The 27,301-nt window shown below is 39.0% G+C and overlaps 1 protein-coding gene and 1 pseudogene across 1 annotated transcript in view; one reads left to right on the forward strand and one right to left on the reverse strand.

The window, feature by feature from the left end:
- Positions 1-27,301, forward strand: part of EGF (epidermal growth factor) — a 93,835-nt gene that overhangs the window by 28,845 nt on the left and 37,689 nt on the right. Inside the window, exons 6-11 of the mRNA XM_060012887.1 lie at positions 12,607-12,732; positions 13,790-13,912; positions 18,832-18,954; positions 20,460-20,585; positions 21,684-21,820; positions 24,836-24,984. Of these exons, the coding sequence (XP_059868870.1) occupies positions 12,607-12,732; positions 13,790-13,912; positions 18,832-18,954; positions 20,460-20,585; positions 21,684-21,820; positions 24,836-24,984 (784 nt within the window). The remainder of the gene's footprint in view (positions 1-12,606; positions 12,733-13,789; positions 13,913-18,831; positions 18,955-20,459; positions 20,586-21,683; positions 21,821-24,835; positions 24,985-27,301) is intronic.
- On the reverse strand, positions 14,769-15,789 carry LOC132425562 (large ribosomal subunit protein eL30-like; annotated as a pseudogene).

Consider the following 27,301-nt stretch of genomic DNA (forward strand, 5'->3'; position numbering starts at 1 on the left):
CAGGCATACAAATCCCTTCACATATAATCATTCTTTTAGGTAGGCTGTCTTGATATGGCTTATGTACCACATAAATTATGTTACACTAACATCTGCCTTTATGTAAACATTTTATTTCAAGAGGGCTTTAAAATATATTTAATTTCATCTGCAACTAGCCTTGTGAGTTTCCAAAATAAAGATGGAATTGTTTGTTTTCTCTCCTTTCTACCTGTCCGATGCCACTAGGATTTGGTAATAATGTGGGACATGGTAGGGACTGTTAAGTCCCTCCCACAATTAGCATATAAATGGGTTTGCACCTGCCCTCGACTTAGCTCCTGAAGAGAGCTGAAGGGACTGAACAGAGAACAGGCGTGAGACTGTCAAAGGGAGGTTAGAAGCTAGGGGGAATTGACATTGTTATTTCTTATATCCTCAGGCAGGTAACTAATAGTACAAATGCTTTTAATCTATTTCTTTAAAAAACTTAGATAGAAACTATAATTTCACTTGTGTAATGACTATACTTTCAATGCAAGAGATGAGAAACTGCAAGGACAAGTTCTTAGAGATGAAGCATTTGTTCAGGCAAGTTATTTTTTTTAACTCACTTATTTGAATTTAAAAAGCAAGAGTTGTGGTAAACAATTCAACTGTGGCTTGAGCACAGCATTAAAGAACAACAACGAAGTAGCAAGACTAGAGAATAGATGGTGACCATATTCCACACATAAAGGCAGTGCCTCTGATATACTGCCAGTTACCTTACATGGGAAATTTCGACTCAAGGTCAGATACAACTTATTGTCCAAGTGGTGATGACTCACAATAAAATTAGAACCAACAACTATAATACTATGAATAAATAATTATTGGTCTCATTCACAGTAGTTAGAGATATCATCATCACTATCTCTTACATTTATATGTAACCTCATAATTTCCAAAGTATTTTCCTGGGCATTGTCATATTGGTTTGTCACAGCAACATTGTGAGACAGAAAGGTCCTCAATTATTGTACTCATTTCATAATTGAAAAATATGAAGCCTAGAGAAATAGAGTGACTTTTCCAGGATTACACACCTTGTAAATGATGGATTCTGGAAAAAATTCCTGTCTGTCAGTTTAGTGTTCTTTCTACCATAAACAGGTAAGCTCTTCAGAGTCCTTCACTATTACTTGGCCTCTTTGATGGGGAGTTCAAATAGGATATTGAAAGCATGAATTTCAGGAGAAAATCTACAATGATGCACTATAGAACAATGTGGCAAATAATAGAATTTGATTGGAAAGACGGTGCCAGCGGCAGAGCTACAGGCAAACCTGGAATCTAGAAGGCAGTTGGCACTGGAGATACTGGCTTTAGTTATTGATCAAAGGATGGGCTTCATAGGAGGTCCAAGTGCAAAGGACTTTTGATTTCAAGAGCACTGTTACTTTGACTATCATCAAATAGGTTTAAATTGTTTTAGTGCCATGTACAGCAGAAATTCTTCACCTGAGATTTAGGGTTGTGAAGCCCTTGATTGTATATGTTAGATGAAGATATGCAATTGTCCCTCTAGGGAGATGGTACCTAACTTCCATCAGATTCTCAAAGTACCTGATAGCCTTCACATTTAAAGATGTACTTCTGGGCTTCCCTGGTGGCGCAGTGGTTGAGAGTCTGCCTGCCGGTGCAGGGGACGCGGGTTCGTGCCCCGGTCCGGGAAGATCCCACATGCCGCGGAGCGGCTGGGCCCGTGAGCCATGGCCGCTGAGCCTGCGCGTCTGGAGCCTGTGCTCCGCGATGGGAGAGGCCACAGTGGTGAGAGGCCCGCGTATCAGGCCAAAAAAAAAAAAAAAGATGTACTTTTCTGGAGGCTGGTTAATTCCTGCTGAAGAATAGGCTTACAATTGTAGCTCTTCTGGCAAAGTGAACAGTAGTAGTACCTTGGTTTGCAAGGCATTTAGTAGTGAGACTACTTCAGTGAGGAGATAGCTGAGAAAAATCATGTAACTTGGTTGATATTATTTTTATTATAAAATATATGTATTTATACAAATAAGAGGACCAACAAACTTACCTCATGAAAAATGCCTAAACTATCATTTATCAAAACGTTCTCCAAACACTAGTTCTGTAAGGGTTATTTGGAAGGAAGAAACATTTTAGGGTCAGATGATTCAGACAGACTGGGTTAAATAAAGTTAAGCAGGTTGATTTTTCCTCAAGTGATTTCTCAGAACCACTCAGACGGTTCTGTGCACTGTTAATCTCTAAGGGCCGTATAACCTGTGGCATTTTTCTATTTTATTTCCTACGCTGTAGGCTGTTTGACTCCTGAATATATTATTTTTAGTCCAGACCTCTTTCTTGAGATATAAACAAATGAAGGGGGGCCGGTAACCTGAGGCACAGTGAGAGCTAAGCTGCAGAAAAAAGTGATTTCAAACATTGGGGATTTATTCATAATATACAAAAGGGAGCAGCCCTGATGAAGACCAAGGGCAAGGGTGGGGCTTACAAAGGCAAAGCCACAGAGCTCCACCAGGAAGAGTAATGTGTCAGTTTAAACAAGTGCTTGTTTGTCCACGGCTTGTCCATTGGGATTGGCTGGTTATAGAGGAGTTCGATGCAGATTGATGAGCCCAAGTCGAGGTAGTAGAGCCACAGTTTCAGCATCAGGCTGGTTTTCTGATGATTCTGACCTATTTCCTGAGAGTGGTCACTCTGGTGCCTTCTCTTGCAGTCTGCTTCCTCCAGGATCAGGGTCCTGCTGGGGCCACGTCGGATGTACACATTCAGGCTCAGCACAAGTTTCCTTCTCAAGGCCCACATGTTCACCTGCCTTCTGAGCATTTCTACTTGGATTTCTTGCAAGTGCTTCAGGAGCAAAGGAAATAACTGACCCACTCACTTTCCCCTCCCTTCTCCCCAGCTTCTCTCCCTCCAGTGTCCCTACTTTGGTGAGTAGCATTCTACCTCCACCTCGACAGGCAGAAATCTAGGAGTTGCCCTTTCCTCCCTCTTTCTCGTTCTAACACCATGAAATCAGTCTCCAGCTCCTGACAATTCTACTACCTACCATCTAACCACTTGGGCCCCTCTCAGAGCTCTCCATCCCTGGTGCCCACTTCATTCGTGTCCCCCACCTCCCTTTGCCATGCTGCAGGGAGTATAACCCTTCAAAACAAAGAACCCAATCGTGTCGTTCCTGGGTTAAAATCAGTTGTCAACTCTCAATTGCCAATAATAAAACCCAGTCTTTGTATCTAACTGGTTCACGGGGTACCCCGTTCATTCCTCAGCTTCCACTCTCACCATTTTCTGCATTAAAGTCTGGGCTGCAGCCATCCTCAAAGGTTTGATTTCCTCCAGGGAGGCACGCTTGCTCTCTACCCCAGCCTTTCGGCATGTTCTGGAACGCTCTTTCTTTCTTTTTTTTTTTTTTTGGCTGCACGGCTTGCGGCTCTCAGTTCCTCGACCAGGGATTGAACCTGGGCCATGGCGGTGAAAGCCCTGAATCCTAACCACAAGGCCACCAGGGAACTCCCTGGAAGCACTCTTTCTAATTCTCGGCAGTGGCTTACTCTTCATCCTCTGAGAAACAGCTCCAATATCACTTTTTTCAGGAACACTTTCCCTGACCTCAGAGCCTCAGTAGCTATTTGCAGAAAATAGCAGATTTCCCCTGTCACAGGGCACTTATCATGTTTTGCCATAATCGTGTGTCTTCCTCAACTTCCTTTGTCCTATGAGGACACAGAATACAACTCTCCATTGTACTCCCAGTGCCTAGAGGACATTTAATAAACCATAGTTGGAAAAAAAAAGACTGAGAAAAACACCCTTTGGTACCCTCTCCCTGCTAAATAATACCACGAGGAACAAGTTCCAAAGATATTTAATATCTGAATACGTGTTGCCTTTCTTCCATGTTGTAAGCCCCTGCCCTTGGCCAGACAGTGTTCAGCGAGCCTGCTCCCTTTTATATAGTTATGAATAAATCCAAGTGTTTTAAATCAGTTTTCTCTGCAGCAGATCTTTGCAGCTTAACTCTAAGGAGAGTCTTTTTCAGAGTCTTTTAGACTCTTTTATGCTTCAGTCTTTTTCTTCTTTCTTTTCATTAAGTGGTCTAGGTTTCAGGAAAAAGGTCTGGGCTAGAAGTAATAGATTTGGGAGTCACATGGGCTGCTGCGTAGGAAATAGAAAAATGGCACAGGTTGTATTGCTCTTAGAAATAATAGTCATGACCGTTGACTGGGTGCAGAATGATCTGGTCTGGGCTTCTCCTACATTATCTCATTTAATCTCCACAACAACCCTACAAATTAAGTGTGATTATTAGTACCATTTTATAGATTACAAAGCTGAGGTTCAGAGATGTCACAGTCGCTTGTTCAAGGTCACACTGGGGTAGACCTGAGATTTGAACTCAGGCAGACTGACGCCATGCTGCCTCCCCAGCTACCCTCTCACTATTGTCTATAGTTTCCTATATTAGGTTTGCCTTAATTGTTTTGGGATAAGCTGTCATTTGGCATATTCTTGTCTATCCATGGCCTGCTGGTGGTTAAAAGCTTCAGTTTGCACAGATTATGGGGCCCAAACCTTATTTTTTTTCTCTTTTAAAATTTTTTTCCACTTCAGGAACTCAGAAAACTCCGTCTCTCTCTTTGTCTCTCTCAGTCACACACACACAAGCATACACACACACACACACACACACACACACACGCGCACACACTCCTCCTCTGGCGCTCTGAAAAGAGACACAGAGTTGATCTCACATTTTTGTTGTCATGATTTAACTTATTAGGCAACAGTGTTCTCCTGGCTGCCCTGACGCCTATACTGTTAGAGCTGTCCCTCAGTATCCACGGGGATTTGTTCGGACTCTGGCCAATACCAAAATCCGAGGGTGCACTAGTCCCTTATAAAAGAGTGTAGTATTTGCATATTACCTAACGTCCTTCCTTGTACTTTAAATCATCTCTAGATTACTTATCATACCTAAAACAATATAAATACTATGTAAATAATTGTAAATACTATGTAAACAGTCTCTGGCACAAGGCAAATTCAAATTTTGTTTTTTGAAACTTTCTGGAATTGTTTTAAAGAATATTTTTGATCCACGGTTGGTTGAATATGCAGATGTGCAACTCATGGATACAAAAGGCAGACTGTGTATGAATCTCAGAGCCGGTGTGGGAACTTCTTTGTATACAGTGTTAATGGCATTATTTCAAGCTCAACATTTAGAGAATTTGCAACTATAGTTTTACTGCTCGCAGATGTTCTTTTGTAAAAGGTGCAAACAATTTTGCTTTCTTCTGTGATTCTTTAAAATGTAGATTCCAGTTTTAAGCTCATAAGAGAATTTCAAAAGCGTCTTCTTTGGAAAATGAAGCACATCTGTCATCAACACTGTTTAAAATACTTCGCATTCATTTCATGCAGAAAAATGTTGCTGAATTTCTTTAATTCTGAGAGTTCCTGAAGGAGAACTGTCTCCACCTAGAAATGTACCTGCTTCTGGAAGTGACTAGTGTAGCTAAAACTGCCCAGGTGGGACTCTAATTCACTTTGATTACGTCATTGTTGGGGTTTCTACTGTAAAACCTTGGTTTTTTTGATACTTCTAGAAAAGAATCATCCTAGATATATGAATATTATTTTCACATAAGTTTTTCTTAAAATGTAAATATTGTGGTAAAGTACCCATGACATAAAATTTATCATCTTAGCCATATTTAAGTGTACAGTTAGGTGGCGTTAAGTACATTCCCAGTTCTTGTGCAACCATCACCACCATTAATCTCCATAAATCTTATCATCTTGTAAAACTGAAACTCTACACCCATTAAATGAGAACTCCCCACTTCTGCCTGTCCTCAGCCCCTGGCAACCACCATTCTCCTTTCTGTCTCTGTGATTTTGACTACTACTCTAACGACCTCATATAAGTGTAATCATACAATATTCCTCTTTTTGTGACTGGTTTATTTCACTCAGCATAATGTCCTCAAGATACATCTGTTTTGTAGCATGTGTCAGAATTCCTTTTCTTTTTAAGGCTGAATAATAACCCACTGCATGTGTATATCACATTTTGCTTATCTGTTTCTCCTTTGATAAACACTTGGGTTGCTTCCATGTTTTAGCTATTGGGAATAACGCTGCTACAAACATGGGTCTGCAAATATCTTTTTGAGATGCTGCTTTTAATTCTTTTGAACATATACTCAGAAGTGAATTGTTGGATCATACGGTAATTTTACTTTTAATTTTTTGAAGGCCCATTATACTGTTTTCCACAGCGGCTGTACTAGTTTACATTTACACCAACAGTGCACAAGGATTCCAATCTCTCCATATCCTCATCTACACTTATATTCTGTTTTCATCTAGTTTAAATTATCAGTTCAAACACCCAAAGCTCTGTTGTTTATTACAGAAATCTTAGCAAATTATGGATTTCTGTACTTCCTAACATATTTCTAGTTATTGACATTTTCTCAATGATGACGGTCACATTTACAAAGATACACGTCATTGGGGCAAGAATAGGACTGATTTGAGGCAAAGCTGGGTTTTTTTTAAAATTAATTAATTAATTATTTTTGGCTGCGTTAGGTCTGTTGCTGCACGTGGGCTTTCTCTAGTTGCGTTGAGCGGGGGCTACTCTTCGTTGCGGTGCGCAGGCTTCTCATTGTGGTGGCTTCTCTTGTTGTGGAGCACGGGCTCTAGGCATGCAGGCTTCAGTAGTTGTGGCTCGTGGGCTCAGTAGTTGTGGCTTGCAGGCTCTAGAGCTCAGGCTCAGTAGTTGTGGTGCATGGGCTTAGTTGCTCCACGGCATGTAGGATCTTCCCGGACCAGGGCTCGAACCCGTGTCCCCTGCATTGGCAGGCGGATTCTTAACCACTGTGCCACCAGGGAAGCCCAAAACTGGGTTTTTAACGCAGGTTTGCCCTGACACCAAATGGCTGCCATGGGAAGTGCCTTTTAAATACTTGGAATGGCTCTTTATCAATTTTCTATCTTTCTTGCTGTTGTCTCTTGCTTCTTGCTGGTTTCCATATGCCTGGCTCTGGACTCTTTAGTTTGAGACTTTTTCCTGCCATTCATTTGTTGAGGAACCCAGATCATTTGTCCCTTAGAATTTCTCACATTCTGGATTTTTCAGATTCTATCCCCGTGGTGTCATTTAACATGATTCTGTTTTTCCTATACACTGGTAGTTTTAGCCTAGAAGCCTTATCAGATTCAGATTTTTTGCAAGAGTACTTTATAGGTGGTACTGCGGGTAGTACCGCATGCTTCCTAGTGACCACACCAGAGGGCATGTAGTGGCTGGGTCTCCATTCTTTTTGTGATGTTCAAGATTCATCAGTGGTTCAGGTGTTGCCAGCCTGGTCTGTCCATTATAGTGTTTCCTATCAGCCTTTTGTGTAATGGCTTTACAAGTTATTAATTGTCATTGCTTAGAGGCATTTTTTCGTTAGAGGTTTGAAGTAATGACATTCTAATTCTATCATTGCTTATTAGTTGAATAACTTTTCCACATCAGCTCTATGATTTCCCTGAGGAGCATCTTTTATAGGAAAGGTAAATTAAATGCTTGATTTAATCTTTCCCTTAATTTATCTGTTTTCAGAATAAAGGGTTAGTGTATCCTCCAGAGGTGACCTTCTTTTAAAAAAAGCATCTTTATAAATTCAAGGATGTAAAAAATATTTGAAATGTTTTTATTCATTGAAGTTATTATCATTTTCACACTCAGATTATGCCGTCTTTCTCCAGGAGGAGCCCTGAGATAAGGCTTCTAGTTGTGGGAAAGATGACCAGTAACTAACCCTTGGTGGTCTGGAATGCTGCGCTGAGGCTGTGTCTGGGCTCAGCAAGAAAGAACATCGGAATCATGTAGCCACTCCTGCTAGGGGGGAATGCACTGCAGATGGGGGTGGTAACAATGGGAGCGGAGGCCTCCACACCTTGTGTTTGCATCTTCATGCTGTGGACTGGCCAAGCTCCTCAGAAATAGGTCTGAAATAAGGAAAGACTGAGTGGGCCTGAGGGGTGCATCTGAGAGCAAAAGGCATTTATTTTTTAACTGCTCAGAGGCTGTTGATTTGTTTACTTTCTTTTTGTTTTTAACATTTTTTTTAAGTGGTCCATTTTTAAAAATCTTTACCGAATTTGTTACAATATTGCTTCTGTTTTATGTGTTGTCTTTTTGGCCACTGATGCATGTGGGATCTTAGCTCCCTGACCAGGATCAAACCCACACCCCCTGCATTGGAAGGAGAAGTCTTAACCACTGGACCACCAGGGAAGTCTCTATTTCTTTACTTTCTGATTCTTAGGTTTAGATGGATAAGGATACCAAGTAGCTAAGTTCTGGCTAAGTGATTTTTTTTTTAAACTATAATTAGGAATTCCAATAGCACAGAATAACCATTCTCGTTTCTTCCTTCTTATTTTCTATTAACAAAGAAGAATAAACTTCTATATTACACAGTTTGGGAAGTTTTTTGGGGAAGGTGAGGGAGTCATTTATTCAGGGAACTCACTAATGAAAAAGACAATAAATAAATGAAACAAAAATCATAGACATTTATAGAAAAATATATTGTATATATAATTTATATATTTTATTATACATAAAGTATATAGCATAACGTATTAATATGTTAATATATTAACTTTATTATGTATCAGTATACAATGGTCTATATTAATATATAATATGAATAATATAAATATATATATTTCTATAAAAACCCATAATTATATTTTATATATATACATAAGTATATACGTATACACAAACACACATATTATATACCTTAAAGAGGTGAGGTCTGTCATTGAAGACTTGAGCTGGAGTCCCACCCCTACCCCTTATTACCTATATGTGATCCTTAAGATACTATTTCCTAATCTGTAAAATGGAAGACAACAATTACTCTGCGTAGCTCAAGGGCTTGTTATAAAAATTACATGTGATAACGTAAATGCTTTATAAAATGTTATTCAAATTTTTAACTATTGGGGGCGCTAAATATTTAGTTAAAAGAATGATTCAAGTGAATGGGTTCAAATGGAAGAGACTAGAAAGGCTTTGCTGATGAGGTGAGTCTGACACTGAATTTGAGGTAGAGAGAAAGGTGTGGTCAGCGGAAAGAAGCAGGCTCAGGAATCCCACGTGTGTTGTTTCAGAAGTGCGCCCGGGTGAAATCTATCGTTTGCTTGGCTATAGCAAAGCTCCTGAGAGCTTGTGAGTTGGGCAGTTATTGAAGGCGCAGTTGGTGGTGGACATTCAACTCCATGATTTAGGGGCTTTAATTTGATCTCAAAGGTTATTAGGCTCCACTGCTGGGCTCTGGGAGGGGGGTTATCTGAGGTCAGCAGCAGCATTCTGAGTGCTAGCTTCCAGCCTCATTTGAAGCTAAAGAACAGCAGATTAAGGAGATTAAACAAAATACAGCCCTCAATCCTCTATGTTTTGCCTCTTCCTAAAATGACCTTTTAAGTGTTTAGTGTCTGAATTGGGGTCACATCATCAGCACAGCCATTCAGAGACGAATAGTGATTGCTTTCCTGCCTATGTTCATCATTGAATAGTAATGTATGTTGTTAATAAGTATCATTAAAGCCATCATCAGTATGGGATAGTGGAAAGAATACTGACCATCTGTGTGAGTTCTAACTCTGAGGTTGACTGGAAATTCAAGGAGAAACCAAATAAAGGAGTTAAGTTGCAGGTTTCATGATCACAGGTTTTTGTGCATGTATTCCAGATGTTTGTAGCACCCCTGTGTTGTAAAAGGCACCAGGTTAGGTGCTATTGGGACTATGAATGTGAATGGGATGCATGCTTTATCCTCAAAAGCTTGCTGATTAATGTACGTGTATATATAGAATTATGATGATGTTGATAATAAGAACACACAGAAGAACAGGTAAGAGGTTGTAGAAAAGTACAAAAAAAGATAAATAACATTGGATCTAGATGAAGAACAGAGCAATCTCCTGTACCCTAGACACTAATTGTTTTCTCCATAAGTCAGTTTGAATCTCCATTAACATATCATAAGCAGGTATTAAGGTTTGAGAATCTTTAGAGGTATAAATTTAGAGGAATTTACAACAAACATTTGATTCTGTATAGAACCATATATTTTTAAGTGAGGGATCTCAGAGAATATCTACTTCAACACTTTTATTTCACGGAAACTGAAGTCAAAGGGATAAGGTGATTTTATGTAAAAGGCAGAACTCAGTTTCCCCAATTCTTAATGCAGTGGTCGTCTATCATACTGGGTTTGGAAAGATTTTTATAAGGGATATTTACAGGAAGCATAATCTCTCACTTTTTGGTTACCTCAAGAAAGTAGTAGCACTTTGGTGCTATTAAAAGGCTATTAAAAGGTGCTATTAATCAGGCCTTTCTGGATTTTTGTTGTTGTTAATTTGTAAACGTTATAAAAAATACAGTTAAAACAATCACATGTTCTTTTTTAGAAATTTGAATTAGGTACATTTTGTCTCCAGTACATTTGTGAGTTTCTGACTTTAGTCCTTTAAAAATTGGGGTCATTTTGTTTTTAATTTTCTTAATTAAAATTTTGATATGTGAAGCATGTAGGAAGCATGTAGGAAGCATGTGAAGCATGTAGAAAAACAATGTTACTAAACATGCATAATTGGCCTAAAAACCATGGACAAGAAACAAAATTTTTGGAATCAATATCCAAAAACTATTCAGTGTAGGGCTTCCCTGGTGGCAGAGCGGATAGGAATCTTCCTGCCAATGCAGGGGATACGGGTTCGTTCCCTGGTCCGGGAAGATCCCACATGCCACGGAGCAGCTAGGCCAGTGCACCACAACTACTGAGCCTGCGCTCTAGAGCCCACGAGCCACAACTACTGAAGCTGTGCCCCTAGAACCCGTGCTCCGCAACGGGAGGGGCCGCCGCAGTGAGGGACCCGCGCGCCGCGGGGAAGAGTAACCCCTGCTCACCGCAACTAGAGAGAGCCCGCGCACAGCGACGAAGATCCAACGCAGCCAAAAATAAATAACTTTAAAAAAATTATTTTTAATTATAAAAAAAACTATTCAGTGTAAATCTTAACTGACTTAGTTGATAATATTCCAACAGTATTAAATAATTGCGCATGTAATTCTATCAAGAGATCTGAATAAACAAGTTTAAAATAACTGAAGAAATAACACAGATTAGCTAAAAGGAGGCATACATAACTGAGGTGAAAGTGGGATATTCCATTAGTACTTTAGGTCAGTGCCTCTCAAAGTGTGGTGTAACGACTCCAGCGTCAGAATCATTCCAGAATCCGGTAAAAGTGAGCCTTTCCCTTGATGTATCAAATCAGAATGTCTAGAGGGTGACATGCCCTCCAGGTGGTCTCAAGGTACATTAGAAACATTTTCAAGGGGGCAAGAATATGTTTCTAATGTGTGATGCTTTGTCGGTCAAGAAAAGTGTTTAGTAACTTGAAGTAGAAGGAAAGGGGTAGAGTCAGAGTGAGGGGCACCTTTCTAAGTAGACAGAGACCAGAGAAACAGACCTGCATGGGGGACGGTCTCAGCCTCGTGCACTACTGTGCTCAGGCTCTCGCTGGCTTGTTTCTTGTGTCTTTCACGGCAAGGCTGTGTTTTTAGTGGGCTCCTCCCCTTACTCACAGGCTTTCACTGATCTCAGCTATGCCAGGTCTCCTGGTGCCTGACCCCGGTCCTCTTCCCCTGCCGTCACCTATTGCCAGAGCTCTGGCCTCCATAACTACATGCACCTTGAGAGCTGCCCTCAAATTCAAGCTTACCTCTGTATTTCCAGAGCATTTCACAGTCATTATTAAAATTGGCAAAACTGAGAAGGAACAAAATTCGAACAGGGATATATGTGTTACTAGTTTAGCCCTTGACTCTGGCTTTGAAAACCAAAGGTACCAAGTTGGCCATCTGTTGTTCAATGTATTATTTGGCTAATTTCATCCAAGCACCTACCTACTGAGCAGATTTTACTATTTGCCCTGGGCTATTTTGTCACACATGGAATGCTGGCAGCAATAAACTCAGAAACTTGGGGATAAGACATATGGCAGTGGTATATACTGTCTGAAAGAAGTTGTTCTTTACATAATGATCCTAAAAACATAAATATATAGATCTGACCTATAAATATTATACTTAAAAAGAGATGTTCTTCATTTTGCAGCCTTTTTTGCTTCTTAAACAGATATTTCATTTTCAGCATTTCTGTTTATTGCCTTATTTATTTTTTAAATAAATAAATACTTTTGATAAAAGCAGGTCAAAAAGAAAAAGCTATCAAGTTGTGCTTAGTGTTCGTAACCCAAGGAACGACATCTCCAGGTAATTAGTACATCCTATCCCGAGAGCTACTGTAGGAGAGATACAACTAGAGAAATAAATGGGCTTCGGAATGCCGAGTGATTTGGGCTAACGTTCGACCCTAGAGCAGTGCCACCTCTGTGAGGCAACACCCCTGCTGATGTCACGGGAAGATTAGAGTTCTTAGGAGCCGTGAGGGGATCATGCACTGCCCCGGTCAAAACACACATCCACTCCAAATTAACCGCCTTCTCTTTTAGATCAGAAACTCTGCAAACTGAGGAAAGGTGACTGCAGAAGCAGCATGTGTGGGCAAGAGCCCAAGTCCCATGTGTGCATGTGTGCAGAGGGATACGCTTTAAGCCAAGATGGAAAGAACTGTGAAGGTAACGTGTGGTGAGCGAACACAGCTCACCTGGGCCAGTGGCTGGTCTTCCGTGGGCAATCCAGAACCTCCATGTGGAACCAATTTCAAGTTGCCTCCTTTTTTCCCCCAGAAACGCAATTTTATTTTTTCCCCAATTTTAAGCCCTTGTAACATTTTCAGGTCTCCTTTATATCTTGTGTTCCCAGATCAGATACTTTCAGAGGCTACTCAGGGATGGATATAAGGCAGGGATTCTCTGAGTGGACTCTACGGAGTTCTGTGGGTTTGACGGTGTGCAAAATGTCAGTATTGTCAGATTTTTTAGGGGAGTAGTTCCGTAGCTCTCATAAGATCCTCAAAGGGTATGTGACTCCCGCATCTCATCCCATAACTGTTTGGTAGGAATCTTGAGAAACTGCACCTTGTCTGGTTATCTTGGGCTCATCCTATTGTGAGACTCCAGGCCCGATGTACTTAACCCAAGGAGAAATGCCATGTCCTTTCTCCTGGGACGTCCAGTGAGTTACCGATGAAAAGAATCCAATGGCTGCAACGTACATTGAGTGGAATAAGTTGGGGTGAGACTTCAGGTAAACCTGGCATCTGCCTGTTAACTGCAGTCCCCTGCTTACATGGGACCAGTGGGCGAGAGCCATAGCATAGAACAGTGATCTGGAAGCTAGGGAATGCTCCCATATTCAGGTGAGGGCCTCCTGTCAGCCTTGAGAAAGTGAAGAGCAAAGCAGGGGGATGTCCTGCCCTTGTCAAGAACTTTCTAGGGTCCTTGCCTTAAATGCCTATACCTTTTCAGGGGAAATAGTACTACTTTATCCCAGGAGTAATTTTAATATGAAAATCTGTATTTGAAAGTATAAACTGTGACAGTTTAAGCCATGGCTTTCATGATAATTGAACTCATTTCTTTCACTCTTTGTTAGAGTAGCAAAAACAGTCTTGCCGTGGTCAGTTACAGCAGATCGAGGTGTGAGATACCATACTTTTTGCTGACTTATTAGTGATACTACAATTTATTTTCAAAAAACCCATCTGACTGTTTTACTGTTGTTATGGTGTAGATGTCAACGAGTGTGCCTTTTGGAATCATGGCTGTACTCTTGGGTGTGAAAACATCCCTGGATCCTATTATTGCACATGCCCTGTAGGATTTGTTCTGCTTCCTGATGGGAAACGGTGTCACCGTAAGTCACAACAAGTATTTATTGCATTATTTCCTCCATTTGCACTGATGTTCCTAAGGTGGCTGTGATCTGGGTTGGTGGTCCTCGATCAACAGCATGCATCAGGAGTACCTTGGAGTTTTATTTTGGTTTGTTTTTTAAAATGCGAATGACCAGACTCTATCCCAGACCTGTTAGATCAAAACCTCCAACAAGCATGTATTTATATACTTTACTGTTTATTTATCCATATTTCATTATATTTCATTATATATCTCTGAAAGGTAAGCATGTAAAAAACATGATCATGATACACTATTACATCTAAAAAACTAGCTCGAATTCCCTAATATCTAATACCCAGTCAGTTTTCAGGTATAACCACGATACCATTATCACAACTAAAAAAATTAACAATAATTCCCTAATAACATCAAATATCTAGTCAGTTTTCAAATTATCTTAAAAAGTTTTCAACAGTTGAAAGGTGTCCAAACAAGCTCCGTGTGTTATGCTGATATTAGCTGATACCTCTCTCTCTTATCCTACAGATTCCCTCTCCTCTTTTTTTCCCCTTGCAAGTAGTTGCTGAAGAAACTGTTTCCTGCAGAGTTTCTCACACTCTGGATTTTACTGAACACACTTCTAAGATGTCCCTGTCCTTCTCAAACTTGTAGTTAGATCTGCAGGCTTGATCAGATTAGGCTTTGAAATTTTGACAATAATACTTCATTGGTATGCTTATACTTCCATCAGAAGACACATAACATCTGGTTGTTTCTCCCTCTGTCATCCGTTCTAAAGTTCCCCAAAGGTCTTCTTCTTTTTTAAAAAAACAAATTCTGGACAGTTTTACTGAAGAAAAAATATGCACGATTTACTTTTCACCAGTCCATTCTGGCATTCTTCTAATGCTGTCAGAATCACCTGGGTCAATATTAGCCAGTGTGCATGTTACCGACCCTTTCCAGTCAGTCCTCACAAGGGTCCTCCTGCCTGGCATCACTAGTGCCAATAGGACGAGACCGAGTTTGGTTCAGAAACAAAGGAAAGCTTTATTACTGGACCAGAGATTGGAGAGATATGAGCTCACCTCCATAGTACCCGCTCCCCTGACAGGCCGTGGGCAGGGCTGCTTTATAGGGTTCTCCACAGCTGGGAGGGGGCGGAGTTCCCATTGGGCACACACAAGCGCGCTGCTCAGGCTCCAGATCGCAGTGCTGGGTGCAGGGTCTCTGCACACGGCTGTCGCTGCCCTGTTGAATCGAGGTGTCGAGCACAGTGCTTCTGCATACAGCCCACTGAGCTGCAGTAACAGGTGCGGCAGTTCTGCGCTGGGAACTCTGATCCCATGTGTTAGACGCAAGGCCTCTGCACACGGCCCCCTACATGCAACTGAAACGAGACTAAGCCCAAAGAAGAGGTTAGACCTTATCACCTAGATTCCATCTTATTTTTCCCGAGGACCCTAGTGGGCTTTGCCAGTGACATACATACTCTAGTATTTTCCACATGCTGTGCCCAATTCAATATTATTGCCACTGTAGTGGTGGCCACCAGTTTGGGCCAACAGGGTGTAGTACTCTATTTCAGATTTCCACAAGGCTGGGCATTTGTTGGTGAGGATGACCAGTTTCTCTTTGCCTTGTCTGAACATTTCCAGAATCTGCTTGTACCTGCAGCACTTACTTTCCACTTTCTATAATGAGTTGCAGCGTAGAGTTCATCAGGCCCAGCAACTTTTTCGTCTTCTTTTCGGCCACCATTTTTCTGCCTTAGGGTAGGACTGCCCCCAACCCAGAGCAGCTGCGAAGACTGCTGGGAGCAAGAAAGAGTCCAGTCATCTTTCAGGGAATGGTTGTAGTGGCCATTAACACTCATTTCCTAGATTCATTATTTCATCAGGGGATTTGAATGATGATATCTAGTTCTAATATTTCTTTTTAATCATGAATTGTAATACCTTTATAAAAAGAATGTTCTCTCATTAACTGTTTGGTGACTTCAAGATACAATTCTTACAGTTAAGGCTGTATAAGTGATGAACTATTTTCTCCTTGTTTACTTATATTTAGGATAATGGGTTGGTTCTTTAACACCTTCCAAAGGTGGCCAATGGGGTTTTTTAATTTTATTTTTTATTGAAGTATAGTTGATTTGTAATATCACATTAGTTTCAAGTATACAGCAAAGTGATTCAATTATACACATATATATGTATATATCTATATTCTTTTTTTAAAATTCTTTTCCATTGTAGTTTGTTGGGTATTGAGATATTGAATATAACTCTCTGTGCTTGTTGTTTATTTTATATATGGTAGTGTGCATCTGTTAATTCCATATTATGTCAGATAGAAGTGGTGAAAGGTAGGCATCCTTGTCTTGTTCCAGATTTTAATGGGAAGGCTTTCAGCTTTTCACCATTGAGTATTATATTGGCTGTGGGTTTGTCATAAATGGCTTTTATTATATTGAGATATATTCCTTCTGTACCCACTTTGGAAAGAGTTTTTATCATAAATGGATGTTGAATTTTATCAAATGCTTTCTCTGCATCTATCGAGATGATCATGTAGTTTTTGTCCTTCCTTTTGTTGATGTGGTGTATCATATCGATCGATTTGCATATGTTGAACCATCCTTGTGACCCTGGAATGAATCCAACGTGATCATGATGTATGATCCTTTCTATGTGCTTTTGCATCTGGCTTGCTAATATTTTCTTGAGCATTTTGCATCTATATTCATTAAAGATATTGGCCTGTAATGTCTCTGTCTGGTTTTGGCATCAGAGTGATGGTGACTTCAATGACTTTGGGAGATTTGTTTTTTGTAAGTATTATTATGAACCCTTGGATTTTTAACATTTTTTATATGTTTCAACCCATTGCAGTTGTTATTCTTACCGATCAGCAAGTTGTCTCCTCTTTGGCTGCTGGGAGAATCTTCAAATGGGTTCCAGACCCCAGTAGTCTTTGATAGTTTTCTCTTACCTGGTAGGACATATTTTCCAGGCTTGTCTTGTACATTCCATGTTCTAGACCTAGAATCAGCAATCTCTCAAGGCCACTGCTTCCTTTTTATGAGAAATTGTATTTAGAAAACATAACCTGCTTCAAAGTCAGTTATTGTTTTGAGTGTTTTAGGGCATCAGAGTTAGGAAAACACTTTTTAAAAAGAGAAATACATTATGAGTTTATATGAATATTCTCAATTCAAATTTAGGATTACATACTCAGATACCTTCTTATAGGTTTCTTATTGAATCTACCAACATAGCTAAGTAGAAACGAATGTTTAAAATCATGTGGGAATTCCTTGGAGTCTAGTGGTTAGGACTTGGCACTCTTACTGCCAGGGGCCAGGTTTCAATCCCTCGTCAGTGAACTAAGATTCCACAAGCCACGCAGTGCGGCCAAAAAAGAAAAAAAAAATCTCATGTATATTGTCTAGTACTGCTTCACAGATGATGGAGAATATGTTAGTCTGGATGTTATATGTGCTTGTGAAACAAGGCACAGAAAAATGGATGGATGGTAATGAAGTTCTTGGAAATTACCCACTACCTTCGTGACTGTTTATGGAATTTGCCCTTCTTCTAATATCATGTGGTTTATCTGTGAGCAGATATACTCAAGTGCATGATGTTAATATGTTAGAGTCCATTATGTGTCAAGTAGGACACACATAATCTCACTTGATTGTCAAAACTGCTAGAACTTCTATGGTATATATTTTACATTTTAATATTTGATTTACTTGGAACTTATTTTGATGTGTGGTATATGGTAGGGATTTAGCTTTTGCCTCAAAGCATTACTCATTTATTTCTCTACCATTTACTGGATGACACATGCTCAATGATTTAAAATACCTTTATCACATACTGTATTCTTATGTGTACTTGAGTCTTTTCTAAAATGAGCTTTCCAATCTTTCCTATAACTGTATTTCATTTATAAGGTATATTCTGAAAAACTTATAATAATACCTGCTTTATTACTATCAGGGAATATTTTGATGCAAAAAAAATCCACGTAAGTTTACATAAAATAACTTTCAAGTGAAAAAAATGCTTTCACAATAACTGTCTTCCATTGAAATAAATCTTCATTTTTTTAAGGTAATGATGTAAACTGGAGCCTTGTTCTTTGAAAATAATATCTTAATTTAAAAAGTTAAAGAAACTGTAAAACGTTGTGCTTGATATAAACCTTGACATTTAGACTGGGGCAATCTGAATTCTATCTATAGCTGTCCAGAATCATAAGCAAATGAGTTATCAGATATCTACAAAGTTCCTGACAAACCAAACCATTGAGAAACTGTTTGGTAGATAAGTAAATTTGTTAGTTAAGTGCAAAACTGTTAATTTCATTTGAAATTGTGACAAAATAAATTTTACAAATTGCAAAAAAATAAAATGAACTTTCTGTCTGGTTCTATTGATATTATCCTCTTGGTCTATTCCTGTACTCATTACCCACTGTTTTAATTATTGCATCTTTGTGATACATTTTATATTTGTTTAGAGCCTCTCATTCTCTTCTCACACCTAACCATAGTTACACAATGTTTTTAGTTTTCTTACACATGTAATTTGTTTTCCAGATGAACTTGAGAATCATTTGCCCAAGTTCCATTTAAAATATTTTGGAATTTTGATGACTAATAACATAAAAAGTATTAATTGTCAGAGAAGAAACTTTGAGGAAACTAGAGTCACTTTCCAAAATTAGAAGTCCTTCTTTAATTTGTTTTAGAATTGAAACTTTTTCTTTATTTTTATATCTCTATTACCACAGCAATTCATAAATGTTCAATCTTTATTTAATTTATTCTTTTCAGGATATCATTTTTTTTGTTAGCAACTGAATTTACCAAATTTCCACAAATCTGATTTAACACTAATCTTGACCTTATTTTTCATTAATTAGAATTAATTTCCTGCCCAAGCAATGTGTCTGAATGCAGTCATGATTGTGTTCTGACATCAGACGGTCCCATATGTTTCTGTCCTGAAGGCTCAGTGCTTGAGACAGATGGGAAAACCTGTAGTGGTAAGTTTATCTGCCTATCGTTTGTTTGAGTACCAAAATGTTCATTGCAGCTCTACTTACAATAGCCCGGAGATGGAAACAACCTAAGTGCCCATCATCGGATGAATGGATAAAGAAGATGTGGCACATATATACAATGGAATATTACTCAGCCATAAAAGGAAACGAAATTGAGCTACTTGTAATGAGGTGGATAGACCTAGAGTCTGTCATACAGAGTGAAGTAAGTCAGAAAGAGAAAGACAAATACCGTATACTAACACATATATATGGAATTTAAGAAAAAAAAATGTCATGAAGAACCTAGGGGTAAGACAGGAATAAAGACACAGACCTACTAGAGAACGGACTTGAGGATATGAGGAGGGGGATGGGTGAGCTGTGACAAAGCGAGAGAGAGGCATGGACACATATACACTACCAAACGTAAGGTAGATAGCTAGTGGGAAGCAGCCGCATAGCACAGGGAGATCAGCTCGGTGCTTTGTGACCGCCTGGAGGGGTGGGATAGGGAGGGTGGGAGGGAGGGAGACGCAAGAGGGAAGAGATATGGGAACATATGTATATGTATAACTGATTCACTTTGTTATAAAGCAGAAACTAACACACCATTGTAAAGCAATTATACCCCAATAAAGATGTTAAAAAAAAGAAAACATTCATTTTCTAACTGACACCTAAAAATCCATCTACTGACAAAGGAGAATAGATTTTCCAACATTACACATTGAAAGATATTTACATAATGGATTAACATATAGATTTAAATAAGATTTTTGTGTTTTGTTTTTAGATAGCATAGTGTAGTGGTTATGAGCAAGAGCTTTGAAGCTAGACAGCCCTGAGATAGCATTACCAGTTACTAGCAGTGTAGTTTTGGACTAGTTACTTGCCCTCTTTTGGTCTCAGTTTCCTCATCTGCAGAGGTTAATGATACCTGCCTCCTGGATTTGTGACCAGCATTAAACAAGGTGGTGGATGTGGAGCGCTTAGCCTGTTCCTTGCACCTATGAATACCTCCCTACTTTTATCTTCATAGAGACTTAAGCATATAGAGTGAAGGCTATAACTCAAAATTAGCAAAGAGTTATGTGTGACATTTTTTTAAATAAAAAGAGCAAAAGAAGTCAAGAGAGCAAAAATGTGAGAGAGAAAAAAATATGTTAATCACTAGGAAGAATTAGACCAGCTGCCAAACTCAGCAAAATGCACTTTTTATTCCAGCCAGCTGCCAGTGTGCTTGTTCACAAATTCAGTGATAGAACAAGAAGACAAGGGTCATTGGGATGTGAAGGATTAACACTGAAGCTGTCAGGTTATAGGGAAGTAGAGTATGGTGACATTTTCCTCCCAATCTCTGAAAAATAAGCTTGATTGTGACAGTATGAATGATTGTGGAAATGGTTTTAAAAAGCAATGTATATTTGGTTCACCTTAATATTTTGATGAAAACATGATATTTTTTTAATACCATAGCATCATTACCAAGGAATTGTTTTTTGTAGGTTGTTCATCTCCCGATAATGGTGGATGTAGCCAGCTCTGCATCCCTCTTAGCCCAGTATCCTGGGAATGTGGCTGCATTCCGGGCTATGACCTACAACTGGACAAAAAGAGCTGTACAGCCTCAGGTTAGTGCTGTGAACATTTGAAAGTGTGTCTCTGCAAAAAAGATTATGTGAAAAACAACATTTTATTTAGAAAGTGTTAAATTGCTCTTGGCTTCTGCATAGAAAGTCTGATTTTTTAATTTTTGGAAATGGAAAACAAATCACATTATAAATATGAATAACAAATTAATATTATATAAATAATAATTCTGTGTTTGAGGAACATTTTGAAGTTAATTAGCGTTAAGCAAAGATTTACTATAACATCAGGTATGGCATTCCAGTATATGTGAAAGTCATAACCAGAATAGTCTTAAAACACTTTATAGTTAAGGGGCATTTAATAAATATTTGTTGATTGATTTGATTTTTATCTCTCTGGTGAATGTAATAATCATAATACTTTGACAAGTTCTGTCCTTTTCATGACAAAATTTAATATGAAGTTGTATGCTTCAACTATTTTTTCATCTTCTGATATTACATCTCATGTCCTTCAACAGCCTTGGAAATCCTAGATTTATGCCAAATTGATTTAATCTCTCCTGAGGTTCATTATGCCTGTAATCTGGGATAACATAATGATGAGCCTACAGAGCTTGCCTTAGACCCCAGTACTCTTAACTTCTCAGGGCCTTAGTTAATATAGCATAATCTGAGCTCTGAAAATTATCAGGGGTCTAGTTATTAACTCACATAATCATACCTCCATTTTAAAACTGTCCAGACCAGAGAAGGGTATTTTTTGGACATGAATTAATACAGTCTGCTAATATTAATGTTTCAATATGTGTGAATCAAGGAGATTACACAGCATAAGACTTACATCATTTAGTTAAGATGTTTGTTACTTAATACTGTCTCTTTCTATAAGTAATTTGCATTTTAAAAGCAGGCACCTAGACAGGGAGGAAACCAGCGATGAAATTCTGGCCGTATATCACCTCATGGAAAAGGAAGTCTTCTTGCCTCTCTTAACCTACACCGTACTGGTGGGAAATTAAGAAACAAGTACTGCAGAAATTAAGGAAGAGGGTACAATGAACGGGAAGGGTCAGAAGTGCCTTTTGGGTTCCAAGGCATATTTTAAATGCAACCATATTTAAATTTGGTTATTAGGACCACCACCGTTTTTGCTGTTTGCCAATTCTCAAGATATTCGACACATGCATTTTGACGGAACAGATTATGGAACCCTGCTCAGCCAGCAGATAGGAATGGTTTTTGCCCTAGATCATGACCCTGTGGAAAATAAGGTACGGTTTTGCTGCCTGAAGAGATGTGGCTGTGCTTTAAGGACAGAGTAGAGGATTTTATCCTAACAGATGACCTGGGTTACTTGAAAATCCTCTGCTAAGCTCAGAACAATTAGGCAAAGAAAAATTTAAATGTAGATATTAAAACATCACTTGAGAAAGTTTTAAGGATGTTTCTGTTATCATAACCCTACCCTGTTCCTTGCTGTGATTCAGCCATTTTATTGGGGATAATTTGAACAGAATCTGAAGTTTAGTTTCCTCTTTGGAAATGAGAATAGGAAGCTAGCACAGTGCCATACACACAGGAAGAGCACCATAAATAGGTTTTTATTTATTTGTGTTTTGGGAGAAATAGGAGGTTGAGGTGCAGCATAGGAAGTATGGATTACTAATTTGCATTTAATACATGTCCTTAAGGGAGGAAATTCAGTGACCTCCTAACCATGAAAACCAAGAAACATAAGTTTTACAGCTCATGTGTGAATGGCAGTCTAACACAACATTATTTACATAATAATTTTACATGAAGTTTTTTTGGTATAAATATTAGAATTTCTAAATTATCAACCCAATCAGCTGACCATTTGGTCTTTAATTTCTTGTTATCTTTATGCTAGGTTAGAATGTGCTTGAAATGATATGTTACAGTAACTTCTGGAGATGAATCAGCCAATAATTATGAAGTTACATAGTTATTAATCTCCCTCCATAATGACTTAGTTGTTACTAGATGATGCATTAATTCCTAGAATTTTAAAACTTGTGCTTTTGTTTCTTCCTGATTTGAAGCATTCTGGTAAATGGCCAAAAGAGATAGAGTGAAGCAAATTGATTCTGTGTTTAATTGGTCTGGATTGATAGGCGAATATAACTACTTTTGCAAATAGAAGTTTTGTAATTAAATACTAGCAAACAATTCTTTTTTTTTTCTGTGAACTGAATCTATTTGACTCCATAGAAGAATTCTATTAACAGGAAAAAATTAATAGAATCAGTTCAAGATTCATTTATTACCAAATTAGTTTTTTCCCACACAGTCAGTATTTTTTACAACTAGGTGAATAAGGAAACCTAAAATGAACTTTAAGTCATGTGGCTTATTCATGGTTTTTCATTTCTCTGGTCAATGTTCTCATTTTCTTGCTTCCCAAACTGTGGTCCTTAGACCAGTGACATCAACATGGCCTGGAGCGTGTTAGAACTGCAGATTCTCAGGCTCCACTGCGACCACTGAATCAGAATCTGCATTTTAACGAGATTCCCAGGTGATTCAGGTACACATGTGAATTTGAGAAGCAGTGCACCAGCAGAGTATTTTTTAATATAAGAAGTGCCCATTTTTGTATTATGGAATAGAACCTTTTCTAGAGAGATGATAATCCTTTATTTAATTACCATTTTATGAATATTCTCATTATTGATGATAGGTTTATGTACATATATGTACTCACAGTTAATATTCCACATATGCTGTCATTAAATTGTCAGCTAACCCATAGCAATTTTTTATTCTTGTACCTGTTCGATAGTCTGCATACTAGACTGAAAAAGAACTTTGCATCTTCAAGGTATGTTCTGTTGGACAAAATCTATTAATTAAAATGAAATTATCTGCAGTTAGAGATGAAAGGAACTTTAGCAAATACCTAGTCTGACTTTGTCATTTTTATAGCTGAGAAAATTGAGATTAAATGACTTAACCATGTACACTGTTATTGAGAATGTAAATTGGTGCAACCACTGTGGAAAACAGTATGGAGGGTTCTCAATAAACTAAAAATAAACCCAGCAATATAACCCAGCAGTTCCACTCCTGGGTATATATCAGAAAAAAACAAAAACACTAATTCAAAAAGATACATGCACCCCATGTTCATAGCAGAATTATCTACAGTCTCCAAGATATGGAAGCAACCTAAGTATCCATCAGCAGATGAATGGATAAAGAAGATGTGGTACCTACACACACACACACACACACACACACACACACATATACACACAATGGAATACTACTCAGCCATAAAAAAGAGTGAAATTTTGCCACTTGAAGCAACATGGATAGACTTGGAGGGTATTATACTCAGTGAAATAAGCCAGACAGAAGAAGACAAATACTGTATGTTATCACTTATATGTGTAATCCAAAAAATACAACAAACTAGTGAATATAAAAAGAAAGAAGCAGACTCACAGATATAGAGAACAAACTAGTAATTACCAGTAGGGAGAAGGAAGTGGGGAGGGGCAATATAGGTGGAGGGGATTAAGAGGTACAAAGTATTATGTACAAAATAAGCTACAAGGATATATTGTACAACACAGGGAATATAGCCAGTATTTTATAATAACTATAAATGGAACATAAGCTTTAAAAATTGTGAATCATTATATTATATACCTTATATACCTTAACTTATATAATATTGTACATCAACTACACTTCAATTTTAAAATAAATAAATAAATAAAAATGATTTAACCAAGGCAATCAAACAAATAAGTGTCAAAACTGGGAGGGGCAGCTGTGTCTCCTGACTTGCAGCGAAGTGGAATCCTGTGGATCAAGCAGTAGAAGTTAAAGCTCAGCTTGCAGCCCCCATTAAACTGCTCATCTTTGTTCCCTTTCAGGCTGTAGAAGCCGTTAGAGTTCAAGTATGATGGCTTTGTTATTGACCAATGATCAAAGATAAGCAAATTATCCATAGCAATAGAAATATGTGCCAGGCACAAGGCTAAGAACTTATATATATAAAACTAATGCGCTTCATAGTATCATCCCCATTTTACCAAAGAGGAAACTGAGCCTCTGAGACACTGATAAACTTGCTTAAGTTTACACATATCTGGGAAGCAACCGAGGTGGAGTTCAGTTCCAGGTGTGTCTATCTCCAAAGCCCAGCTCTTAACTATTGTACTGTATAATATAAAGATTTACTAACCTCATTTGTATATATTCCACATTAAGTTTTTAAACAAATCAAACTGAAATGCCTGTGTTCTCTTTTGTAGATATACTTTGCCCATACAGCCCTAAAGTGGATAGAGAGAGCAAATATGGATGGTTCCCAGCGAGAAAGGCTTATTGAGGAAGAAGTAGGTGTGCCAGAAGGTCTTGCTGTAGACTGGATTGGCCGTAAATTCTACTGGACAGACAGACGGTAGGTTTCCTCTTTCAGTTTTAAGCCACATGGGAGAGGGGTGATTGGATAGGTAATACAGCTGGCTTCATCCTCCACTTTGAACACAGGAAAATATTGCTGGGCACCTGACTGGGATCGGAGGAAAGATGCCCCCAGTGCTGTCCACAGTCCCTCAACCCCCTCCCCACCACCAAACAGGACATTCCTCCTTTTAATCAAGACTGTATCTTTCATCAAGGTCTGTAGGCAAGGGCAAGTTTTGAGGACCAAGAAAACAGCATGTATTTTTGCATTTCAGGCTTTTGCATTTCATGTATTTTGTGTTTCAGGGAAACACAAAAACCTGTCTGGATATAATCAACAAGCATTCTCTGAGCATCTGCTGTGGATCAGGCTCTCTCCTAGGTAGCATGGGAGATACACAGGAGCCTGAGAAGCACTCCATGTTTCCAGTCACCTTACGGTTTAGCCAGGGAGATAAGACACATGTACACAGGGAAAGCTAATACAAATGCTTGGTCTAAATCTCGGTACAAGAAATATCATAAGGTCATGCATAAATAATTGCCAAATGAAGGATGGATACTCCCAGAGGGGGCTCTGGAAGGGGCTTCAGGGATCAACTTCCCCTTCATTTTACAGGTGGGGAAACGAAGGCTCAGAAAGGCTAAGTGATTTATTCAAGGTTGCACAACATTTAAATGACAAGTCTTTCTAGAACCCATATGTTGGCTCTCAGGGTGGGAGAGATGGCCTGTTTCCCTCTGATGGGCAACAACAGGACCAGAGAGAAGTCTCCTGAGGTCAAGCAGCCAGCAAGTACTGGATCTGGAATTTGAACTCAAGGATGACCATTTCCGAAGCTTGTGTTTTTCATAATCATAGTACGTACTGCCCTCTACAACCAGGGTCAGTTAAATGTCCTCGACCCAGTGTCACGTAACAAATGAAAGTCAACTTCAGTCATAACAATGCTAAAAATATTAATAATGGCCTTCTCTGCTTTTGAACCTACTTAAAAGGACATTTAAAATTTTAGCTGCGCATAATAACAGAGTTTGTACATGGCTGTTTTAGGAAACGTTGATTAGGACAGCAGATGTCTGGCACTTTGGGCCCCTCTAAGCATGCCGGGTCTCCTCGTATTTCCCACATTTGCACGGCCCCTCTAATTTCACGTGTTTGATTAATAGCACCATAGTACCTAATGCTGAGGCAATGCCTTCAGGAGATAGACAGGCACCACCGTATCCTGAAGGATCAGACCTTAAATTCTCTAGCTCACTGACTTGAGTGATAACGAGCCCTTCTCATGTTCTCGGCAGCTGCTAAGAGAAAACCCTTAATTTGTCTGGAAATGAGAGGTTTCTAGTTTGAAAACCTTAATATTAGCTAGAAATTGGATTTGAATAACTGGGATTCCAAGCTTGTGATATTAGATTATATAGTAACTCTTAACCAAGTCAAAGAACCAGAATGGATGCTTACAGTTTACGTTGGCTTAGGAAAAGACAGATTCAGATTAACATCTAACTGTAGGAAGGAAGCAGATTGATCATTCCACTGGCAGTGCTAGTATTTAGTATTAAGGAATCCTGGTTCGCAAAGTCAAATGCCTAGTAAAAAGAATCAAGAGGGAAACAGTGTATCTGTTTGCTCATCCTTTTGAGGTAACAAAAACTACCATGAGGTAAAAAAATCACTCTTCTGGGGTTCTGGATGGACAACCCTTGCCCTGGAAATAGGGTGGGTTTAGAGGATCCCAGTGGTGGCACTGAGACCAATTAGATAACAAATATGAAGAGAGAGATACTCCACTAGATTGAGGGTTATGCTTGAACTCACGTGAACCCAAATGTCCGCCCTTGTCTTTGCTGTCTCATGACCAACACCGGAGTTCAAGGTGTGCTTTGTGGCTGAATCAAATAGAAGTGTGTTATTGGGTGACCCCCTTGGGGAGCTTTCAGAGTAAATTCCAGCAATCCTGCCCGAGACAGCTCCAGAGTCAGGAGCTTATGTCGGTCTCAATTCTCATCACCTTACTCCTGCTCAGAACAGTAAGAATTTAGAGATGATGTAACAATGAGATCAGAACTGACAGTTTTATTTCCCCTGGTCACAAGCAAGTGGCTTCAGAATTCCTTCCCTCAAGGGAACAGGCACAGTGACAGTTGTGACTGAGTGAATTTGACACATTGAGTTCAAAAATACCTTCCACTTCATCTGGGAATAAAATTATCTTTTAAAAGTGGCGCTGGCGGCTTCCCTGGTGGCGCAGTGGTTGAGAGTCCGCCTGCCGATGCAGGGGACACGGGTTCGTGCCCCGGTCCGGGAA

This window comes from Delphinus delphis, chromosome 5, assembly GCF_949987515.2.
Source record: "Delphinus delphis chromosome 5, mDelDel1.2, whole genome shotgun sequence".
Lineage (NCBI taxonomy): Eukaryota > Metazoa > Chordata > Mammalia > Artiodactyla > Delphinidae > Delphinus > Delphinus delphis.